The sequence below is a fragment of the Barbus barbus genome (assembly GCF_936440315.1).
Source record: "Barbus barbus genome assembly, chromosome: 4".
Classification (NCBI taxonomy): domain Eukaryota; kingdom Metazoa; phylum Chordata; class Actinopteri; order Cypriniformes; family Cyprinidae; genus Barbus; species Barbus barbus.
In genome coordinates this window covers 16,540,698-16,558,555 of record NC_136732.1, presented here as the reverse complement: position 1 = coordinate 16,558,555, position 17,858 = coordinate 16,540,698, and the positions used below count along the sequence as shown (strand labels likewise).

Sequence of the window (17,858 nt, the reverse complement as noted above, 5' to 3'; positions counted from 1 at the left end):
TCCGGTGTTTATCTTGGACTTCACTACAGAAGCAAACACAGGCAGAAAGATAGACATAAGAGGGAGGTCTTATCTGTGGAAAGTTTTTAATTATGTGCAGTGTAAACCCTGGATGTTGGTTTTGGCATGTCAAATGAAGATTAGTATCAGCCGGTGTGTGGGGTACTGAGGGATGGGTTCTTTGCTCTGAGGCCCGGAGTTTAGAGGATGAAATGAAATATAGTAGAGACTGTGACATGCTGTTGAACAACTCCAGATACAGAGGCTTTAAAGAGACAGCTCCAGATACAGAGGCTCCTCTTCTGTAAGTAAGTTTGGCTAAAAATGTGTGCTAAATGTAAAGGATGTAAATGCAAATGTGTATACAAGCTTTCTGTTTGAGATTGATATTTGAATGCAAAAGGAATATTGTTTACATACTTATTTACATACTTTTTATGGCATCTGTGAACACACTAAAAGTTCCAAAAGGGGATTTTTGCAGAGATGCCATTTGGGTTCCACCAAAAAACAACAACAACAACCTTTCAGTGAATAGTTCTTAAAAGAACAGTTGTAGAGAAAGTGTAGAGAAAATGTAAAAAATCTAAAGAACATTTTCCAACTGTAAAGAACCATTTGTACAGTGGAAAGTTGCAGACTTACAGACGGAGTTAGTTAATTCTTTGTCTAAGGGATTCAGACGGAACTCTTGAGATTGTGAGTCTTTTTGAAGAATTCATTAAAAGAACTGACTTATAAGAGACATTTGTTTCATGAATCAGACCACAGGTTGTGACCCACAGTTTGAAAACCACTGACCTACATTGCATTCATGAACAATTTGAGCACATTTTCTGTTCACAGATCTGAGCAGCATATTTGTTTCTATATGGGGAAAAAAATGCTTTCTGACTTTATTAAACTTTATTTTAGTGAACCACAATATTAGTGTGACAATGTCATCCCTGTGTGATCCTAATTGTAATCAGCTTTTCTGATGTTTATCAGTTGTAAAATACTGATAAAAATTGCATTGTTGTACTTATTGTGCCATTTTGAACTCCAATTCTACGAAATTGAAATGTCCCAAACTGCTAAATAAACCCTGTGTATTCTGTCCCTCTAACTTAATCTGCTTTATAAACGAAGCAAACCAATTAAGGGTGGAAAACAAGCCTCTCCTTACTAATGTGAATCAAATGTGGAAGTAATTTGGGTCCTCAGAACTTCACCAGGCACCAGACCAAGTCCAGCTGAGTGAGAGAGGGGGAATCGCCAGATGACGTTGACTTACACATCTGTGGCTGTGAGAGACTGTGTTGACAGAAACTCTAAGGGAATGATACTTTCTCCTCTTGCATCACTTCTGAGCTGAACTGAGTACACGCCAGTGGTGGTCATAGTGTACATGCGTCAATGGCAGTGGTGTAGCTCTGTGTACGTCAATAGCGAGGGTAGACACTCCTCTGAGCCAATGCTCAGGGGGTGGATTTGTCATCAGGTTTTATCTCTCCCCTCCTCTCTGCAGCACAGTTCACTCTCCAAAGCACCTGGGGTAAGACCCCCTGTACGGCCCGATGAGGTTAACAGAGTCCCTGCCAGAAACATTAAAAGAAACAGTCTGTTTAGAATGAGGCTGCTTACTCAACTCTATAATAATAAACACTGTGAGACCTACCACAGAAGCCAGTTCTTGTCTTTTAATTTAGTTCTTTTGTCCTGTATTTTAAAGAAATGTCTTAGTTACAATGTAATTATTTATATTATACATGTATGTGGTTGTCCATGCAGAAGAACATGCAGGTTTGGGATTTTGAACACACCCTATATTGGGATTGTACATAATTGTTAATGTAATTAATAAGTGAAATATGTGTAAACAACAATGTGGAAAGCATCCTGAATAGCAGATTCCTCCATTTCCGCACTGTTTCCATCATACATCACATCATATATTCTACTCTACATGATAAACAAATGAGCCCAACTAAAAGCAAAATCTGGCTCATGCTTTGTTAATAAAAAAAAAGTTCCCAGTCCATCCACTCAGATTCTCCTACTCAAATTGACTGAGAGTAGTGTTAGAGGAAAAACATACAATGTAAAATGAATGTACACAACAAATCCTGTTAAACCAAAGTGTGCAGTGACAAACACATTTTATATGACAGACAAATAGATAGATAGATAGAGAGAGAGAGAGAGAGAGAGAGAGAGAGAGAAGGTGACAGTAACAGTAAAGATAATGTGATTGAAATTTAGAGATACAGATGATGGCAACATTGGGACACAATAGACCGCCCGCCCCATCTGTAATGTCTCTCCATTTGTGAATCCACCCCTTTAAGGAAATGAGCACATCCTGTTGTTTTAATAGAGTCTTCCTGTTGAAGAGTTCATACATGTGATTTTTGCAAGCTGAGGTGAACAGATAGATAGAACCACCACATGATTTAAGCATAATGGCGCACATATCTATATCTACTTCGAAACCAGCAGGGACTCTTCTGTTTTGGGGTGAGTATCTGAACCTTCAGAATAAAAGCTTGGTTTTAGTGTGCTTGAAATTTAAAATCAGAGGCAATCTCCAGAAGAAAATTCTTGTAATTTTACAAAGACTGAACAAAGACTTACTGTATTGCTATCTTCAATGTTGTACAAATTTGATATCCAAATGTTATGTTTCTAATTGATAATTCAGAATTTTAATTCTGGTTTGATTATAGATAAGAATATGTAGTGTGTATGTATGCATACACACACATATATAAATATATGTCAACAATTCTGTTATAATCTATTAATATTAATTCATTTAAAATAATATAACTTTATTGCCCTCATGACCACAAAGAAAATATAATGGAATGTCATGTAAATTATACTGCTGACTTCTTTAAAATTATGCTTTAAGTTACTATATGGTAAACATAGATAAATTAGACAGCTTTTAAGGAAATGACTGTCATGATCCAACTGGTCAGGACAAAGGGAGGATGTTCCATTCCTCTTTCTTCATCTCCTCCCTTCCTGCAACCTTTTCCATGCCTGTCAATATTCCCCAAACTGCTGGAATTTGCTGTCTTACAATGACAAATAAGTGTGTCTCTGAATATGAGTGTAACTTATGTAATCCAAAGTTGTTTTTTGTTGTTGTTGTTGTTGTTTTCATGATAGTCTGTCTGTGTCTAATGGTCTCAACTCTGAAGACCCTGGTACAAAACGAACAGAAACAAACTGTGGTGAGTTGTGTTAAAGGGTTTGTTCACCCAAAAATGAAAATTCTGTCATTAATTACTCACCCTCATGTCGTTTCAAACCTGTAAGTTTTCAGAAAACAAATTAAGATATTTTTGATGAAATCCGAGAGATTTCTGACCCTGCATAGACAGCAATGCAACTGACACGTTCAAGGACCAAAGGTAGTAAGGACATTGTTAAAATAGTCCATGTGAGATAGGTGGTTCAACAAGTAATGTTATGAAGCAACGAGAATACTTTTTGTGCGCATTTCTTCCCTCTCACTGTCAGCTGCAATTCACATACCACAACACATGCGTGTGCATTCTTCTGGTTGTAAACAAGGCTTAGCGTGTTCTATGTAAGCAGCACAACACATGCATGCATCGTGGTCCTTTCGTGAATACCCTTAGTAGTGGCCTTGATCGTGCTAGTTCCCTTGCTGTCTATGGAGGGTCAGAGAGCTCTCGGATTTCATCAAAAATATATTAATTTGTGTTCTGAAGATGAACGAAGGTCTTGCAGCTTTGAAACAACATGAGGGTGAGTAATTAATGACAGAATTTTCATTTTTGGGTGAACTATCCCTTTAAATCTGAATTCAATTTGCTTTAAAAAGTTATTTTTATAAAATGTCCTCTGTATCTCATGATCATTTATTTTTCTTCTGTGCTCTAGAGACAGACTACATCAACCATGCCGACAGAGGTACAAACCACTGCATACACCAGAGCAGGTGAGTGATACAGCTGTGTAAATATGATAGACATGTCTTCTAATTTCTTTGTTTTTCTGAGTTGTATATCCAAATAAACCCTACTGTGAGGTTGTTTTCAGTGTATGGATTCAATTGAGTGCTTACTGGGTAGCTTAGCAATGAATAGCAGACAATCAGCGCTTTGAAAGGTTACAGCTACAAAGTTGTTGATAAAAACTGGTGAAAAGAATATTGTGTTGCAATTCTACGTTGCGGTGAGAGATTTTGTTGACACTTTCGATCACTTTTTTTCTATGCATGCGAGAGGCTCCGGGACAAAGAATAAACTAACTGCTTCAGTTTGAGATTTGAATAAACACATGGGCACTGGAGAGATTTAGACTGGCCTGTTGTTAGGAACCAAATACAGAAACAAAGTCTGCATTGCTCAAATATATATATTTAAAATGTAATAATGCATATAGCATGCTAATTAAAACAATGCCCTTATTTCTCCTCTTCCAATTTTTTTTAATTATAATACTTTAATTTCATATATATGTTTCGTATGTGTTTGACCAATCAGCATACACTGCGTCACTGATAGTTCCTATAGAACTGTTTTAAACCCTACTCCGAAGTAGGAGCTAATTTAGTTCCTCCAAATGGAGTTTCTAGAACTAAACCCGTTCCTAATTCCTGTAGTGTGAACACATCAAAAAGCGGGAACTTCCACCAATAGGTCTAGGAACTATGGAAAGGTTCCTCCGGTGCGAAAGCACCTTAACCTGACTGAGGTCTAATAGGCTATAGGATGTTTTGAGTTCTGAAACTCATCTGTCTTTACAAAAAAAAAATATTAAAAAAAGTAAAATCAAAAACGTTTAAAACATGAATACTACACTAAATGCTTTTTTGTATAATTAATCTATTGGTACTGGTTGAAGACAGTCTCACATGGTCAACATGAGATCCACAAGCCCAAAAGTGTAACATAAACTGTTCCAGCCCTACCTCGGCCCTGGATTCGCTTCTTTCTCTTCCTTTGAAGTGAGTGAGCTGAGAGTTTGTTTCAATCACAGCTGGGCTCAAACCAAAAGTGCAGCCCTTCGAGCACAGATGGCAAACTCTGATTATATCGTTTCCCCAACTCGATCTGTTTAATATGACCCAGTTATTCTTAAAAGTGTCCGTTCCATCAAGCCGCCCTGCTCTGCCCCTAAATGTTCACTTATGTTTCCTGTTTGGAAACAGATGCAAAAAATGCAAATAAATCAGAACCACTGAGCCAACGAGGAATCAACCTGAGAGAAATGGAGTGTTTTCTAAAGGGGAAGACCCATTTGCAGATGTGCATCTGGTCTGGGTGTGCTCAGCCCAGAAAAGATCCGCGCCTCAGGGAAACAGCAATCTTTAAACACAACAGTGCTTTACAGTATCAAGAGTCAGGATTGGAACTGAGAACTGGTTCTTATGCAGAAACAGTCTTCCAGACGGGCTGCTTCGGTATACAAAAATACCAAAGGACTTTTGTGAAACTTTTCTTGAACATGCATTCTTTGTACTACAAAAATAATCTGACATTTCCACTACTACTCATCACAACACCACTACTTAGGGTAGGCCTATGTTTACACGACAACAAACAATGTACTAAAAACAGATAAGTTTTTATTTTTATTACTTTGCATTTTCGAAAAGTTTTGCATAAATAGATAACAAATGCCAAAATGACAACAATTCACACAGATCTACCACTAAAAATGCTGTATTATGGTTTTCAAGTATTAGCACATGCATACGGACTGAACATGTTATGTAAACATGTCAAATTTGCGTCCCATGGGGGGTGCTTACACAACCTGTAAAAAGGGCCTACATGGGGCATGAAATCACAAACATTTGAAATGAAAAAAAAAAGTTTTAGAAAACAACAACAGTCATTATCATCTCTGTGTAAACAGCAAAATTTCTGAAAACGGCCATGTGCATGCACATTACACGTTCAATAGGTGCTTCTTTAGTGTTTGCATCGCCTGGCATGAATAATGCAGTGTTTTAGTTATTTGCATTGATCATTTTGACAGTTTGATAGACTGTATGCGAAACCTTTCAAAAAATATAAAGGCAAAATTTTCTGCTTTTAGTACATTGTTGTAACCACATACAGTTCCGATTCCCGAGCGAATGACTCCTAAGAATCGATTATTTTAAATGAATCAAACTGTAGGCTACGTTAAAAAAAAACATAGGGCGCTACGCGTGAGCTCGAACGAATGACTCTTATTCGGTTCGTTTATTAAGTGAATCAAAACCACACAGCACGACCCATGTCTCTAAACCTGAACTGGTATGAAGTGGTTCTTTATCAGAAACACTTACGGATCAGTCGGAAAGCAAGTTGATACTTCCATCAGCTCTAAATTAACCAAACGTTACATACAAATACAAATACATAAATTAGCACATGTATCGCTGAATATAAACACGTGTTTGTTTAATATTTTAATATTTAAGTCACTGAACGGTCTATTTTTTTCAGTTGAAGACTGACTGGAAAAGAGAGGGTGTGTGTGTGTGAGAGAGAGAGAGAGAGAGAGAGAGGCGGCCAGAGGTGGAGCATTATTATGTGGGAAAATTAAAGCGTTCTCTCGGTCAGCAGCTTTCTGAACATCTGGTAACCGTGATTGCACATGTGGTGACGGCGCAACACGCTTCCACCCGTCGCGTTTCCTGTTATGCCTCGCGTTCTTCGGTGTAAAAGTTCAGACACATTCAGCGGCGGGTTGAGACCAGCTCGCCAGCTCTCGTTTGCTCTGATATGAGGGTATCGTTCAGCTTCTTATGCGTCTTTCTGTCAGTTATCTGTGGTAAGTTTTTGTGCGTGTGTGTGCGTGTGTCGATAGAAAAATTTCAGCTCGTTTTTAATCTGAATTAGACACAATACAGTGCATGACAAATGCTTTGAAGGATGCAGATGACCAGCATGGTCACCGGATCAAAGTCGTCGTTTTCTGTCCTTTTTTTTTTACTGAAGCAAGTTATGTTAATCAAAGGCAAAGGGTTTAATTTCATTGCAACATGTTTGGACACATCATATGCACATTTTGCCTAATTATATGTGTATATATGTTTGTATTTATTTACAGTACTTATATTTTTTAGATCCTGGCTATGGAGATGGAGGAACATTTGGTATGTACATTTGCTATCATAAGAAAGTTTATGTTAATGAACTATGATAATTACTGTAGGTATCAGCTTGACTGTGACACTTAAGATAAACAGAAAACTCCATTATGCATGACAGGATGATTCACATCAGCATGCATCAAAGTTCATTATTTATTTAATTTGGTTTACATCATAGGCTGTGATAACAAGAGCATCTGTGACACATACTGTTCAATTTGTGTGCACTATCCCTGGAGAACTCAACAATGCTATGAAATGCTGGTGCAGTTGTGTCAATATAATTTTGATGTTGCTATGGGGTCCATGAACAGTACTGACTGGTGTTCACTGGAAAAAGTAAAAAGGTACATTCTAAGGATTCATTATCAAATTACATAATACTGGATGTGTTTGATAGCAGTTGGTGACTCTCTTTCTTCATCTGTCTCTTTGGCAGTGCATACAACAATTTCACTGTGTGTTCTGAGACCGTTGCTGAATGTCTGCTGCTTCCCTGGCCGAATCAGTTGGTTGAACAAACATTTGTGAAAATCCACACCACCTACTTTCAAGAATGCCCCACAGAGGCACTGAGAGACCCACCTCCCAGCATCATCCTTGCCCTTGTCATGACCCCCATATGCCTTATCCCCGTTATGGTGGTCCTAGTTGTTCTCAAGACTAAAAATGGAGACAGGAGGTCCTAGTGCAAGAAGATTTTATTCTTATTCCTTCTTCTGCTCTGTTTCTTCTTCACCCCAAATGGTATCCCACCCTGGGATAATGTCCTGGCTCAACACTCCCCAGTGATTGGGGCATCTCCAGGACTAGCTAAACCAGAATGGAGGATGAGCATTAAGTTCTGGGGGTGATCTCTAACTGGAAAATGTTACTGTATTTCAGTTAAATAATTGTTGGTTAGAAATGTATATTTATCATTAACATACAGCTAATGTGCATTACAGACATTTCACAGCATTATTGTCTCCAACTTGCACATATACGTTTTGTTGTCTTCAGGATGTAAATACATAATCCAATGAAATGTGAAATGGCAATGGAAAAAAGATTAATTTGAAGTATTCAGACAAATTGTGTACATAACCAGATGTACAAAACAACAATGCAGAACCACAAACTCATTTGAGTGTCCACTTTATGCACTGTAAGAAATCTTTAACCCGTGTTTTAATGTAGATTTTGATGTTAGTTGAGTGACGAGATGTTAAGCTGACTATTAGAATAATGTCTTTGTGATTTCATTTCTATTTTGACACAAGTCATAATGATTGACTTTTTAAATTTATTATGACGGCTATTGAGGAATTAAGCATAAATTAATCAATCTGAATGCATGACAAAACAAAGCCGACTGGAAGCCACCCCTTTCAATAGGCAGCTTATTAAATAACTGTTTAAGTTAATGACATGCAGGTGTCTCTGAAAAGTAAACTTTTAAGAGGGAAGGGAATGTCAGAAAATGGAGGTTTATATAGATTGTAATGTCCACTTACATTGTTAATTTGAATTTTGCTGTGCCCCTCACACAGAACTGCATTGTACTTTCCTTACCATATAATTACTGTATCAATGTAGTCACACGAAAGAGACTGGCATTAGTTTGTGTTTTATAATTATTTCAGTAACTTGATTAAAAAGGATGAGTCTTATATTGAGACAACATTTTTTGAAGTCTATGTCTGCAGATTATTCTCTCTTTTTATAGACCAACCATTTAAGAGCCTGTGAACTATTTTGTAATTTTATACTTCACCTCCTACTTTGATTGGACATGTTTTTAAAATAAATTAAACCACACCTTTTACTTGGAGTCTGTCATTGTGATTTTAGTAAAAGTGTTCTTGTTTTGTGTGATTTTCTGTGTTAAGAATATATCATATTTTGTTGTGCCACTTAACATAGAAAAGGTTACTTGCTTGTCTGTGACAGAGAGCTCAAATACTCAAGCTCAGAATTCCCCTCACACTTCACACAGAAGGGTAGGTTAAAGTGGAAAATGCTGGAATAGTGAGTGAAAAGCTGATTGTCTAACATGTTCTAGTGAACTCAAAGTCAATTAAAAGTACAAGATCTTATTTGTTTATAGCATGAAACACAAATTCTGATGAAATCACTGCCGGTGTTCTGTCGATTTGTGCTACCCTGTCAGATTTTCCTACCTCCCATTAAAACAGTAGGTAGTACAATTCGACAACGAAAAATGCTACCTGTTAAATTATGATGTATTAATGTCTACACCTACCACAACCTAAACCTACCCTTACAGTAGTGTATATACAGTAATTATGTGTTACTATATTCGCGGTGGGATTCAGCTACCGGAAACCAACAATAAATAATTTTTCTACCTATTACATTGTGTTTTATTAACGTCTACACCTACCCCAACCCTAAACCTACCCCTTACAGTAATGCAGATGCATTAAATGTTGTTCATCGAGAGAAAAAGGACCGCATGCGCAGTAAGCCCCGGTTGGAAAATCTGACATGTAGGATAAAATGTCAGGACACCTGAAAAAAAAAAGAGCTTACACTGGTATAATATGGTCTACCAGGCAGCCTGGCCACCAATACAAAACCTTAAACTAGTTTTACCTAAACTCTGTACAACATTTCGTAGATGTGAGACTCTTCCACTGTAAAACACACACTCAAAGTCTTCAGTGAAACGTGTTTGTGGGGACTCGGTTTGGCAGGGTGTGGTGGGAACGAGAGTAATCACCCTCCTCCTTTGTCTCGTTGTTCGGCTCTCCTCCGGCCTTCCATACGCCTAGCCCTCCTCCAGCAGCTCATCCAATCCGGCGTCAGTCTCACAGGTCCCGCGGGAGAGGACACATCTCACATCTTAACCATTCAGTCATTCACAGCTGGCCAGATGCTGCAGGCCTTCATTACTGCTAGATCTCACTGTCAGATCCCCGGCACTGATCCAAAACACAGATGCACATCTGTACCCACCCCCTGGCCAGCGACTTCTGCAATTAAGAGCTTACAGTTGCATTGTACAACACTACTCACGAGCTTCTGACAGACCCGTTTTATTCCATGTAAACTGTTACACACGGAACTCACATTACGGATCCATTAGCCTATATAAAAATCTACTTAATTTGAATGCGTTTCCAAGTACACTTTTCAATAAAATGTGAATGTGCTGGCTTGAAGTTATGGACTCTATTTTGTTTATTCATGTTTCTATTTCAAACTTTTTCTTTTTTTTTTTATAAAAACTTGGACTGACAAAAAGAGATCGGATTGTTAAGGTTTTATGTGATATTGCTGCCACCCAGTGGTTAAGTAGAAAAGCTGGAGATCAATATTTGTTATTAAACAAACTATTAAACTATTGCTCTTGTTGATTTTTGGGCATGTATAATTCATGTCATTGTTGGGGGAGCATTTTCTGCTGTTCTTTGCTGCTCTTAATAATGATCTTTGTCAATGATGGTATATGGTTCAACCAAAATAATAGATTATTTGTCTAGTTTGATGTTGTTGAAATGCAAGAGAATCTAAAAGACATTAAGTCTAGTAGAATGAGTCTTTATTGAGGTTCTTATCACAAAAGAGATCAATGAATTTTCACTTAGCATGCTTTCAGTAGGGGAGAGTGGGGACGGTTGCAACACTTTTTTGCATTTCCTTTAGTTTTTCAGAGACTGATGTTTGCATTAGAAAGCCAGAATTTTAATGCAATAAAGCAACATCAGTCGGCTACTCACCCACACTGCTTTAACACGTGCACATATGATTATATACACACAATTTATACTTGAATAGACAAAGTCCAATGTTGCAACTGACCCCCAACAGGGGACGGTTGCAACATTCATTAGAATGTAATTAAAACCATTCTTAAATATCATTTTGCAGGTTCTTTATTTTATTTGTGCATAGACATGGTCTTTAATAAGTTAAATTGGCTGTATAAAAACAAAGAATAGTAAAGGGAAGAAAAAAAAAAAGTAACATGTAACAACCTTGTCTTGTTTAATTATGACAATACATTTGAACTGCAAAATATAAATTTGATCAGAATCAAGACACTAAAACTTAATAATAACCTACTTCTGTTAACATCTATGAAAGGTTACTGAACTAAAGCCAGTTGCATGAACTTAGTCACTGTCTTAAGAACTAGTTTGACCAACTAGCAGTTAACCAAGTGTATCAATGTTGTGGTAAGGGACAGCATGTTGGGACGGTTGCAACAACATCCCCACCCTTGATAGCCGTGATAAAACTTGGTATAATAGCTTGACACAATATATTTGACACATGCTAGCTATGCCTATTAGAAGCTAAGAAAACATATAAATCATGTGTTCTTACAATGCTTCACGCAAACAACTTAGACAGTACGACAAAAAAATCTGATGATAAAAAAAAATACTTTTTTACCATGAAAATTATTTTTGGTAAAAGGAATGGTCACATGTGCCTAATTTCATCCAGGAAGGATGGGGGAGCACATGCAGTATGAATATCATTACTGTAGCCCATTCCTGATTGAAGAAATAAGCCAACTTGCAACTGTCCCCACTCTCCCCTACACGTAAATGCTATAGTGAATCTCCAGCCCTGGATTCCCATCGAATCACTTCTGACCACTGGATGTGGAGTTGCAGTCTGTGGCTAAGTTAAGGACAAAGGATGTTGCATCTTTTACAGTGTCACCTAACATTTCAACAAAGAAACAATGTTCAAGGTGAGAAGATTAATTGAATGAAACAATTCTTGACATACCAAAAGCTGCACATGCTCCTCCTTGAACTGAAACATAAAGACAATTTAGTCAAAGACACAGTAGAGTTGCCAAATGAACTTCAGCTGAATCCAAAATGATAATAATTCCAAAGTTTTATTTTTATTAATGATGATGATATGACTTACCAAAAGAAGAAACATTCAGTTTCTCTGAGGCAACATAACAAGCAGCTTGGGGAGGAAAAAGAGCATATCAAACATGAGGGCTTAAATACATGGATATAGGGAAACACATGACAACAACAACCAATGACAAAGTGAAACTTAAAATATGGTAACAATGAATAAGTGAATTGAAAGATATGATAACATGAACATAAACAAAACTTAGAATAGGCATGTGAATAAATAAGACAATATTTAACAATGTATTTTTACATTCCAGAGGACTTTCTATTTACAAAGTGTCTTCTGCACTGATGGAGCAAAGACAGAGCCACTTCCTACCTCCTAGAGGTGGGTAGTAATGCTCTAGACGTACTGTTACATTTACTTCAGTAACTTTTTGGAAAGTATGTTTCTGTCCTTTAACCAAATGGACAGAAACACTGTGGTGATTTGTGTTTAAATTTTCCTGATAAGTATATAGATATATCTTTTATATGATACCATCACTGTACCATGGCACTGTGACAATACTTTAAAACCGCTGTTACAACAGAGTGCATTTTAGTTTGTTTGCTTTAAAAAAGAACAGCAAGATTTTGACTCACTATCTCTCATGTGTGGACATAATGGAGAGAAAACATTTCTACTGTAATACATATAATTTGCTACTTGAGTAGTGTTTTTATCAGATGCATCTTACTTCTACTTGCAGTTTTTGTACTAGTCCATTACTCACCTGTGGCACCACTTCCAACAAAAGAAGAAACAGGTCCAATCGAACTACAAACTTATAAAGAAAGAAAAAAAAAATAGCACATAAAAGACTTAAATCACATAAAAACCTGAAAACAAAGCTTAGAGACACTTACTGAAGGAATTCTCATTCTTTTTCCCTCCTGTTCCCATGTTGGCAAAGCCTTGGAAAGACATGCTTACAACTTGAGCTTGTTTTGATAAAACAGACTGCACTAGAGTAAAAGCATCTGTATTAAATACTTAAAAGAAATGAAAGCAAAACCAAACTAAAGAATGGGTGTACACTCTAAAAAATGCTGGGTTAAATACAACCCAGCGCTGGGTAAAATATGGACGAACCCAGCGATTGGGTTACTGCCCAGATTTTTGGATTAAACATTTAACCTAACTGTTGGTTGAAAACAACCCAGCATGTATTCTGTAATATTGCCCAGCACTGTGTTGTATTTAACCCAGCATTTTTTAGAGTGTACAAGAAACATAAACTTCCCCACCTACTTATTTAGCCACTCTAATAATGTAAAGAGTAAATTATTTGTATAATAACAATAATGCAACAATAACAATCATGCAACTAATTTTTCCCATTACAAAATTTTGCTTTCATTCTAAAATAAAGACTAAAATGTACTATTCTTCAAGCTAGAAGTCTCTTCAGACACAGAAGACTAAAACACATTTATATTAAAATAAATGCATGTGCTTCTTCAATTTGATTGGTTACATTCGTACTGGCCTGACTGCAACTGTACCATCCCTCTAAGTCTGTACACAGTCTGTATTCTCTTTCCGAAATCTATCAAAGCAAATAAAAATAATTCACTTAATAAAGACGACAAAACATATTTAATAATTATGAAAGCTTGTAAAACTCCTAGAATTAAATGATCCTACATAAAGTAAAAGGGATGCATGTTTTGAAAATCATTGGATAATAGGTTTAAAGAGGGTGAGGCTTATGGAAGGCCTGATTTGTCATTCAAATCCGTAATATGTAGCTATTGCTGTTTACACCAATAGATGGCAGCAATACTATTGAAATGATTTGTTTTCGTGCAAGAAAACTGTATTTGTTTATTATTGTTTTGTTATGGCTGTATGTTATATATGATTGTTTTTTTAAATAATACAAACATATGCAGCCAATGTATTTATTCATTTTATTTAAAAGAACAATCACATACTGTATCCCCCTGCAGCACCTCAACACTTCAACTGTCTGTCAGCAATGCACAGACTTGTAATGCACTAAAAAAGCTAAAGAATGCTGTTATTAAATGAAGCACTGTATGCCAGTCCAAGGTGTTTAAGGGAGCTCAGTGTTCAGTGTTTCACTGTTTCAAACTAGACTGTTGTTGATACAAGCTATTACCCATAGAGAGGGCCAGGGTGTTGTCAGCTCTGCTGGTGTGAAATGTGGTCTGGCCTGAGGTGAGCCAGTGTATTTCATTTGGACAATGACCATGGCGTTGTGGTTTCAGACAGGCAGCAGTGGTCAGAGGGGGAGGGTGGGATGCCACATTGTGAAGATGTATTTCACCAATGGCATGCTAGGAAGTGTTTGTTGAGCGTCGTTGTGTTACACAATATGTCTTCCCACTCTTGTGATGTGAGAGCATAAGAAAAAAACTAACAGCAGAGGCTATAATCACATACAGTGAAAGTCTGCCCTTTTGAATGGTTAGATTCTATGGAAAACAAAAGCTGCTCATGTATAAAGAGAACTTAAATAACTGAATGCCTAGAATTAACCATAGTAAACACGTTATTTTTCTTCTGCAGTTCTGCAAGTTGTTAAATAATAGCTATAACTGCTGCCCTTTCTCTTGTAGTGAAGAGAATGGTTGAATTTTACCTGCAAAAACATGTAAATGCCTGTTGCTGTTGGAATTATATATAATTATGCCACTGTAGCGAACGCAGCTGTAACTGTCCTATGAATCACAATGAATTTAGATATAATACCAGCTCAAAAGCATATCTGAAAAAAAAGCAGTACACCATTCAAAAGTTTGGAGTCATTTTTTTGAAGCCTCTTCTGCTCACCAAGGCTGCATTTATTTGATCATAAATAAAGTAAAAACAGCAATATTGTAAAATATAATTACAATTTAAAACAAAAGTTTTCTATTTTATTATGTGTTGAGATGTAATTTATTCCTGTGATGCAAGCTGAATTTTCAGCATCATTACTCAAGTCTTCAGTATCACGTGATCCTTCAGAAATCATCCTAATATGCTGATTTGCAGCTCAAGAAACATTTATTAGTATTATCAATGTTGAAAATTGTTGTAATGCTTAACTTGATACATTCTTTTCATGATTATTTGATGAATATAAAGTTCAAAAGCATTTATTTGAAATAGTAATCTTTTGCAACACTGTAAAAGTTTGAACTGCCCTTTCTGATTAATTTAATGCATCCTTGCTCAATAAGACTTCTGTCACTACAACAAATTCCTTGTATGTGTAAACATACTTGGCCAATAAAGCTCATTCTGATTCTGATTCTGATTCTTCTGATTATGAACTGTTAGTTTGCATATCGGTATGACAAATTACATGCAGCCTAATCCTTAGCAGAAGCACGATATTGCATAATCAGGAATGACTGCCCTCTATGGAGGCTCAAATGACCACATTGTTTTCCAACATAAGAATGTTTCCTGTTCATGAGAAGAAGAATTTTTTGTCTTTCCGTTTTGGTCTCCATCTGATGTGAGTATATTTAGCCTACACGTCGTCTGAGAACTCAAGCAGAAACTTGCGCTATTATTTTGACTAGACTGTGTTTGCTGCAGCGTGAGAAGCCAGAGGAAGTGTAGGTGATCTGCATCTGGTTTACCACTGTATGGCTGCTGCTCTCAGCCCGTCTGGTGGAGGCCGCTTTTTTGCGGCCAACCAGAAGCAGCCCAGCCGAATGCTGTAATTGAGAGTGTGGAGGTGGCAGGGATCCAACTAGAGGAAACCGTCTACCTCCTCACTGCATCCCCGAAGTCATGAGTCACCTCCCACAACATCTTATACAAACAGGCCACCTATGTTTTCCTCAGCAGAACTCGCTGTTGAGGCCTCTGAGGAAGCTGACACTCAGATGGGCCTTCCATTCCTCTGTCTGCTCCTTCCTTCTGTTTTGGTTTGGGATGTGCTCATGCATTACATTCCATTAAGGGTCCAATAACAGGACAGAAAAACCATGAGGCTCATGGAGGTCATTTTACTGAAAAGACAAATTTAGTTATAATTTACTACAAGCTTATGTTTACAGTGCATTAGAAAGTATTCTTATTTGATACTTCAAGAAATGTCCGATGCAAGCTCTATTAACACGTTTTAAAATAATTTTGACTTTCCCCTCAGTTTGTAAAAATAATAATAAACAATCATGTACAGTCAAGTCATATTTATTTATATAGCACGTTATACAATAGAGCTTGTTTCAAAGCAGCTATGCAATCTTAAGCATTAAGAATCAAATCAGGCTGATGGGTTCTAAACACAAACTGATGACATTCACATTAAACTACTTGGCACAAGCTGATTGGTTGAAGTTGCATACAGAGCCAATAGGCTTACTGTTTTACATTTAAATGGCTGGTTAGCACTCATTAGAGCATTTCACAGTGCACTTTCAGAGTACTCTGAAACCCTCCACCTTCCCCAGCTCCACCTGTATAGATCTGCGACAGGTTATTATATATGCTATTTGTGCAGCAGCAGTATGTCTTAAATACTCACAGCACTGTATTGGCGTATGCATTGGCAGTAGCAAGTCCCTGTACTTGCTTTGCAGCAGCAGCAATAATCTACAACAACAGCAGTAACTAACAGCAGCAGCATAGCAGATTTACTCCGCCAAGACCAAATACCTTAACATTGTCATATCCATTACTATGCTAAAATCTTCAGAGAGTTGTCATAATAGAACTGTCATTACAATTATTTACAAGAACATACAAATTATATTAGGATGTAATTAAGGTATTAGGAATGTGATTATTTATATTGCATCAAATACCCATGCTTGAATTGAAGTGACTGTCCTCTGTCCTGTATAGGCATGTTCAGTGATGAGGTGTTCAAAGCAAGTATCCTGAGACCGCATGTTAAATCATTCAACTGACAAGCATACAACAGTCTCCAGATGTCATGTTTTAGGTTTACGGTAAGAAATATTTCAATGAGGTTGTGCAACATTGTATAATCGTGTAAATTATCCCTCTCCCAATAGCAGTAGTCAAATTGTGTATTAGATTGTATAATTAGTGTAATTAGATTGTGCCAAAGACTTTTACAGGGAGTTTAAGAAAACTATAAAACAGGAAAATAATAGTAGAGACTCACCTGTTGTTGACGTTTTTTTATTTATTTTTTACCTATAAAAGTTGTCCAAAAGCACACTATTCCTGTTAACCTGTAAAACAGGCTCTTCTTGTAAACAAAATCAGCAGGGGAAATTGCAGCTTACTCCAATACACAAAGCCATTTTCAGCCAAAGGTCACTGTTGTGATCTTCATTTTCGATGGACAATGCCAAAAGCACAGGCCAGTGACTGAGTATACAATCATCTCCTCGAGTTTTGGAGAATGCTGGCTGTAAATGTATGCATCCCTGAATATAAACATAATGCAGTATAGTTACCCTGCCATGCAATTAAGTAATCAACACACAATAAATCATGAGGAAAATTACAGTGACTGTGAAAGTCACCAAATGCGCATGATATCTATGATTTAGATATACATACATACTGTATTTTGAGGCTTTTTGGAATAATGTTTCAGTAAGTAAAAAAAATAGCCTATAAATCCATTGCTTTATGAAAACGATTGCATTTATTTTTGCAAAAATGGTTTGTCCATAAAAATTCCACTGTCATCTGCAATAAGTGTGGAAACAGGCTGGGACAGCGACCATTAATGAAGACAGAAATAGTGAGCAATGTTTCACTGTAAAAACACTTATAAGCTGTAAAGTTCCATTGCAAATGAAATGTTTTGTGGTTGTTTGCTCTAAATCGCCACGTTTAGCTGAATATTAAATGTTACTACCAATCAAAAAGACCACTATTCTCATTTCTTACAGATGAGACATTTTCCGATGTTCCATTA

General features: G+C 36.9%; 1 protein-coding gene across 1 annotated transcript; it reads left to right on the top strand.

The window, feature by feature from the left end:
* The first annotated feature begins 2,354 nt into the window (after positions 1-2,354).
* On the top strand, positions 2,355-9,464 carry LOC306868744 (receptor activity-modifying protein 1-like). The gene is made up of 6 exons (XM_079415070.1): positions 2,355-2,499; positions 3,160-3,224; positions 3,901-3,958; positions 7,085-7,114; positions 7,290-7,458; positions 7,551-9,464. The coding sequence occupies exons 1-6, from the start codon at positions 2,445-2,447 to the stop codon at positions 7,798-7,800; spliced, it is 627 nt and encodes a 208-aa protein (XP_079271196.1). The 5' UTR covers positions 2,355-2,444; the 3' UTR covers positions 7,801-9,464.
* The last annotated feature ends 8,394 nt before the right edge of the window (positions 9,465-17,858 follow it).

What these genes read in the sequence shown, in the direction of transcription:
- LOC306868744 (XM_079415070.1), top strand. Translation starts at nt 2,445, where the DNA reads ATGGCGCACATATCTATATCTACTTCGAAACCAGCAGGGACTCTTCTG. An exon ending in AGGGACTCTTCTGTTTTGGG is followed by an intron (nt 2,500 to 3,159) that starts GTGAGTATCTGA and finishes TTTTCATGATAG; the next exon opens with TCTGTCTGTGTCTAATGGTC. An exon ending in ACGAACAGAAACAAACTGTG is followed by an intron (nt 3,225 to 3,900) that starts GTGAGTTGTGTT and finishes TCTGTGCTCTAG; the next exon opens with AGACAGACTACATCAACCAT.